Source organism: Pavona decussata, unplaced genomic scaffold (genome assembly GCF_977016875.1).
Source record: "Pavona decussata unplaced genomic scaffold, jaPavDecu1.1 SCAFFOLD_274, whole genome shotgun sequence".
Classification (NCBI taxonomy): Eukaryota; Metazoa; Cnidaria; class Anthozoa; order Scleractinia; family Agariciidae; genus Pavona; species Pavona decussata.
In genome coordinates this window covers 364,772-371,860 of record NW_028145676.1, presented here as the reverse complement: position 1 = coordinate 371,860, position 7,089 = coordinate 364,772, and the positions used below count along the sequence as shown (strand labels likewise).

The 7,089-nt window shown below is 37.1% G+C and overlaps 1 protein-coding gene across 1 annotated transcript; it reads left to right on the top strand.

Annotated features, from left to right (window-relative positions):
* The first annotated feature begins 1,744 nt into the window (after positions 1 to 1,744).
* Positions 1,745 to 3,141, top strand: LOC146455424 (uncharacterized). Its single transcript, XM_085094305.1, has 2 exons — positions 1,745 to 1,761; positions 1,856 to 3,141. Exons 1-2 carry the CDS (start codon positions 1,745 to 1,747, stop codon positions 2,865 to 2,867), a joined length of 1,029 nt encoding a protein of 342 aa, XP_084950431.1. The 3' UTR covers positions 2,868 to 3,141.
* Positions 3,142 to 7,089: the final 3,948 nt, after the last annotated feature.

The window sequence follows — 7,089 nt, the reverse complement described above, 5'->3', positions numbered from 1 at the left end:
GCGTTGTGTGGGACACTTAGTCCTATATAAAGAAATCTTTCTTCTCGCTGTTTTCTACTGTCGATTTTCATTTTTTTGAAAAGTGCTATTGAAAATTTGTACACGTTTTTAGTATCAAAAACTTGAAGAAATAATTCAGCTTTAAATAGATGAGCACTCACTCTGACATGACCTGCATTGAAATCGACAACACTTGACTTTTTTTAAATCAATATTGTGTTACACTCTGGGTTATTTCTTGATTGCCTTTTTATTTGGTGAATGGCTACTAAAAGGACAATGCTAACAAGACCAATTTATTTTCCCTGATCTACGACCGACGTACAGAATGATTTGATGAAGAAAGTTTTGTTTTGCCGGATATGGCATTTTAACGACATAACTCCCGCGCCTCAGACAATCTCTCACCAGCTTTCAGTGAAGTCTTATCCGCCCTGCAGCAATGTTTAGCCATAGCATCTACTAATTCGTCTAACTCGTCATCAGGCAGTTTACTAAACGACCTGAAATCTTCTAAACCATAATCTTTGATCCTCCTTGATGTAGTCCAACGAGATACTCCCAACATCTCCGCAATTCTAGTGTGTAAGTAAAGCCCAAACCCAGGAGGTCTTCCAGGAGCTCTGCAGTGATGTGGAAAGCTGGTTTACCGGGCTCATCACTTTTTAGCCTGGCACAAACATTCTTTGCCACTGAGGTTGGAGACAAAGATGCTATGGCTAAACATTGCTGCAGGGCGGATAAGACTTCACTGAAAGCTGATGAGATATTGTCTAAGGTTTCTTTGTCATAAGCGTTAATATTCGAACTGCTGTCTCGGAGCTCACGAAGCAAACTCACCGTTCGATCAACAACAACAATATGCTGCTCCACAATTTCGTTATCTTCTTTTCACTGGGAAATCTGGTCAGTTCTCTGAAGGATCGAGGAAAGAAACCTTGGCAAGTCAGACTCCACATCGAATTCGAGCCTTGTGTCATCATCTTCATAGGCTGCCATTTCCGTAACCGGCATTGCCGCCATGGACGACGCCGCCATGTTTGCAACAAGCAATGCTATGCGTCACTGACCAAAAATAGTGAGGGCTCAAGAAAGTTGAATTGAATGAATAGTTGAATGTTGAATGAAGAATTGAATGTTGAATGAATAGTTGAATGTTGAATGAATAGTTGAATGTTAAATGAATAGTTGAATGTTGAATGAAGAATTGAATGTTAAATGAATAGTTGAATGTTGAATGAATAGTTGAATATTAAATGAATAGTTGAATGTTGAATGAAGAATTGAATGTTGAATGAAGAATTGAATGTTGAATGAACAGTTGAATGTTAAATGAATAGTTGAATGTTGAATGAAGAATTGAATGTTAAATGAATAGTTGAATGTTGAATGAATAGTTGAATATTAAATGGAGAGTTGAATGTTAAATAATGTGTTGAATGTTAAAAAGCGTGTTGAATGTTGAATACAAGTTGAATATTAAACACATAGTTGAATATATAATACAAAACTGAATATAAAATTAGACGAATTGAATATTGCTACATTTGGCTTGCCATACTGAAACGAACAACCTGAAACAAACAACTTACGCGCTTATTGTTTTATTTAGTCCAATACAAAGAGGTGTACTACAAACCTTGATCCTCAAGTCGTGTTGGAGTTTTGTTCTTCCTTCGTGGAGTTGATTTTGGGTGACTCATGGTTAAAAAATGGTCAATATCAGCTGAAAATCCTACTCGGGATGCGAGGATCAATGCGGTGCTGGTGGCAAACATTGTGAAATTCGCGCCTTTTTCTGGCCCGTGACACGGTGACACAAACCGGTGACACATGATTGACTGCGCGACGACAGTGTACTGCGCTACTGCGCATCTCTGGGACACGTGTTCTTGGTGCTGACCAAAAGAAAAGCGGGCTCTAGGAACAAGTATGGCCGAACGGTCGCCGAACGGTCCGAGGGAGAAGGTTCATGTGGGAAGCGTAGAGGTCCCTATTTGCAGTTTCTCTCTGATGGTTCACATCAAAATGTACCAAGAACTACAAAGTATAGATGGGAAAAGAAAATACGAAGGACTGTCGATGCTGTCAGTTGTGAGAGTGATGTCCGTGAGGAGCGAGAATATGATTCAATCAAACAGTGTGCACAAGAACCTACGAATATTGACTGTTCAGTTGAGGATGACAAAGAAAGTACCGGCGCTCATCTTTTAGAATCTGCCGTTGCCAGCTCTTCATCAGATGAATTTTATTTGCAAGAAAGTGACGCTTTTGTTTTTACAGACAATTACTGCACGAATAGTTGTGCTTGGTTTTTGAATGAAAGTGAATCGACCGCCTTTGAAGAACCAGCTCTGTTTGCAAATGAAAAGTCGAAGGAGGACCAAACCACTACATTTGCTGACGATTTTTTTGAGGAAATTGAAATACCCGAGGAAGAAATTGAAATTAATAGAGACAAAAGTGAAGATCCGCTTTTCAAATATGCAGAAAAGCCACTTTATCCTGGTTCTCGTTTGACACTTGGCATCAGTATGTTGTTGATTGTAACCTTTGCGATTAGACATGGCCTCTCCGGGGTTGCACTTTCTGATTTGCTTACTCTGATTGAGTTGCACTGCCTGTTACCTAATTGCTGTGCAAATACGACAAAGTTACTTCGTGACTTTTTCAATCAACTGAAAAGTCCGATCCAACTCCACTATTACTGTTCTTTCTGCCAGGAGTACATTGGAACAGAGAAGCCTACCACTTGTGCAAATACAGCCTGTTTGCTCGATTTTACAAAGAAGGGATCGCATCTCCACTATTTCATTGTCATACCCTTCTTAAACCAACTGCAAGCAATAATTCGAGGTAGGTTGTAAAATGATTCTTGATCTTATATTTTTTTCTTTTGTTTAACCTCAAACTAAAGGACAAGCCCAAAAGAGTAGTATGGGTGGAAGTAGGGTGCTGCTTTACAGGCTGAACACTAGTAAATTGTAAGAAGATAGCAAACGTTTTCTTTTCCTGTTCAAAAACGATGTGAAAACAATGTATTTTTCCCATGTTAAATTTAAAATAATTATTTTTCCAAACTCAAGGCTACTAACAGGTGAAAGAAAAGCTACAGATAAGATCTAATGAGAGCAAAAATGTATACTTCATTCAAAAAATAATATATATATTTAGCCAAGCCTAAAAGCGGAGCTCTGATTTTTTTCATAGCATTTATAGAAATCTGCTTATCGTATGAACGTAGTGACCTTACCAGTTCCTCATCCTTTCTGCAGTTATATATATATACTTTTAGTGAATACGCAACAAACTGTCCATCAACAATTACAGTAACAATGTAATAAAAGAGGGTACAATTATTTATTGCTGATTTTGTCTTAACAGACCTTATCAGACAATAGCCCTTTTCACGGTTAACTCTGCTCATTTGCATTACAATGAAATCTAGCATGTATGTGAGGCAATTTCGGGCTATTTTGTAGTTTTAGCCCGAAATTGCCTCACATCCATGTTGGATAACATTGTAATGCAAATGAGAAAAGTCAACCGTGAAAAGGGCTATTGTCTAAAAAAAATGGCAAGTAATTTATGTTAAGGTAGCATATAGTCACCCTGCTCAAATCTCGTCCCCAGAGCCCCCGCGCGTAGGAACCAACATTGCTAGTACCCAGATTCTTCGTACACAAATATGGCGGCCGCGAATAGGAGAATTTAGTTTTGCTTTGTTCTAGAGATTTGGATAAAAATAGCAGTGTTTAGACGTCTTCCTGTATTAGGATGGCGCATCTAATCAGCGTGGTGGATCAAGGATCTTTTTAAGCGCCAGGAAACTTTGCAGAAGTTTTCAAATTTGGAGGCGATCGAAGTAAATTCCTACGCCTCATCTTATTTTTCCTGCGTGACTGAAAAATGTTCCGTTCTATAGCAGATTTATTGGGTTGAAGGAAAATTTTTAGTGTGATGAATGTCAAAAGTAGAAAGGGTTTTGCTGTGTCGGCGAAAGGCAAAAGGTCCGACGGCTCTGTCAATCTAGGAGGTAAGGACTAACTTCAAATCTTTGTCAACTTATGTAAGCTTATTAATGCACACCTTTGTACTAGAGGGAGCAATTTTCTAAAAGAAACCTTTGATGTTGAATAAAGATAATGTTAAAATTGCAAGCAAATACGGACAATAGTAGGCCAGTGTCGTTATATGAATTCATGTGGTCGGTTAGATTACATAATATTCAAACTGCGGACCAATTAAAGAGTAATTAATCATGGGGATTTTCAAAATATTTTAAATTTCATCGTTTTCTAGTCAAATTGAGTGATTTTTTTTTGTTGATGTTTAGGTTCTATTTGAGGGAGATGCACATTGGTGATGTTTGAATACAGGATAAATATTTCAAGTCAAGTTAGCTTTGTGTCATTTTTCTATTTTCTTTAAAATAATGTACTGTACTTGTTGCTGATTAATTAAATAAATTAGATTAAAAATTTCTTTTTTTCCCAGGTTGATAGCTATTCTTGTACACATAAAGTTGTTTATTTTGGTTTTTGTATAAACTTAAACTAGGTGTTCAGTTCCATGCCTTTGATATTGATTTACTAGAGAGTCAAGGGATAGGAAAAACATAAACCTTTCATAATTTCCTGTAAATCACATTAATTCTTTTGTTTTGAGAGTGCAAAGTGGTACTGTTTTGTTCAGGGAAACCACAGCAGTAATTGCAATTGTCTGCCTCTTATTCTTGATATTGCAAAGTCAACATGACAATCACTTGTGCCTTTTGCTGCTTTTTAGATATGAAAACTAGTAATAATCAAAACTGGATTTATTTAGAGAGTGCATTTGTTGACCTTGATCCTAGGTTCTCCCTCCTTTGCTAAGTTGGTGATAATATTATCTCCCCCTACAAAATCTGCAGGGGGTGCCAGATTAATGTCCCAAGATCCTTTCATTCATCGCAATCAAGGTTGGTCGTCCCAATAAATCTCGACTCCAATCTGTGTAAGGAGTGTGTTCTTTCTATGTAATTTATTGTTGAATGCAATCAATTTTGTAAGTCTAATAATTTATTCAACAGGAAAAAAATGTTTTTGCTGTCCCTAGCCATTTGTACCTGGTTTTTAAAGTAAGCAAATTGTTTGACATTAAATTAAATAATACTTGGGTAATTAAATCCTCAACTGTCCCTGTCAAAATCTTTACCAAAAAAAACCATCAGGCAGTTATGGGGTCAGTTATCCCCAGCCGTTGTTTTTTTTACTCGTTGCTACATGAGAGTTCACTTGGAGTAAAGTAAAGAAATAAAACAACAATTAACTAGGGGTAATGAAATTTTGTGCTGTACAGTGCTGATTATACAGCTGGGAAATCAGATAATTATCTCTGGAGTGTAAATTTCTGTGTGAGAGGGAAACCAATTAAATTTCGCATTGCCCTAGAGTGAGTACATTTGGTCCATCAGTGATCAAAATCCTGGGATAACGGGTTTGAATCCTGCCAAAGTCAAAGAGTTTTACTTTACCTTGCATGGACCACATTTCGTTACTGAGGTAATACTGAGGAGGAAATTATGCGGTTTTCTTCGTCACACAAATTTACACTGCAGATTTTATTCTCTGGTTTTTACACGGAATGCCCGCAGGCCAGGCCGTGTCTAGGTTTGGGTGGGGTATCTTTTTTTTTCTTCATTGTAGCCACAAATGTGCACATTAATTTATGCATTAAAATATGTCCTTCCCTAGTGGGGATGTATTGTTCTGATTCTCTTCAACAGAAGCGGCCCAATCAAAATCTATTATTTAGGCACATATCACAAGAGAGGGGACCCACTCATCCCTTCCTGTGTGACGTCAAATCATTATTTGATTTATTCATTAAACCTAGATTAAATTCTGCCCTCTCCCAGAAGGGATTTATTGTTCTGATTGTCTTGAACAAAAACGGCCCAATCAAAATCCATTATCGGCGCGTATATCATGGGGGAGGGGACCCACTTATCTCTACCTGTGTGACGTCAAAGCAAATCATCATTTGGAAAAGTTGTTTTTTGTTCAATGGCGGCCACATGTCTGAATTTAAGACTCTGATCTGCCGTTTTCGAAAAGAAAACAAACCTTTTTCAAGCGGTAAATCGAAATAATAACTTCTAAGTAGTACCGAAGAAACTACGCTTTCACAAACAGATTGGATAATTTAAAGCGAACGAAGCCAGACCAGTTCAGCGGGGTCATGACGTTATTGCAGAGTTATTCCCAGTATGATTCCCAGTAACACAATGATAAAATATCACACAGTCTCTCTGAATAAAACCATTCGACTATTTCAATTGCGAAGGGAGGATAGTTTTAAATATCTGCAAAACATATCATGGGGAATAAATGGGGCTACATTAAGCATTTCGTATAATGCCGATTAAGGGCATCTTGTTCAATTTAAGTACAGGCCTTGCTTCAACCTATTAACCTTTTGTCCTTACAAGCAAAATCCTAATTGAAGAAGTCATTAGACTGCTAAACACTACACCGCTGCAGCCTCAGACACCACTCCAGCTTATGGATAGCACCTCATCTGAGAACTCCCATTCATTTTTACACAGCAGCATACCTACCATGCATCATTTAATAAGTATTCTGTAAAAATATTCCTTACTTTACTTTTTATCATCTGGTTTTTCTAAGAAAAAAAAAATTGGAAGGTGCAAGAGTGCTTAAAGAGAGTTGAGTGTGCATAAGACAGTCCTCTTCTCTATTCACAAAATGATGTACAGCTAACATTTTGCTTGAAATATTGCAAATTAAAAGCATTTTATTACTTCCTTCTTCAAAACAATCAGTGGTTTATACTGTCCTTATATAAATATAGAAGATTTTTCATACACCTGTAAACCCAGTGGACAGAATGGAAAAGGAAAATAATATTTTATTTAGTGTTTTTCCTTATGTTACTGAGAAAGGTATACTAGACTATGTGATAAGGTGTCACAAAACCCATGAAAAATAAAGTTATTGTAGGGTAATCAAAAGTAAGTAAAAGAATTTAACAATTAACTTGAAGTATACCGGTAGTTACGTTTGTATAATAATGATATCTGAATCA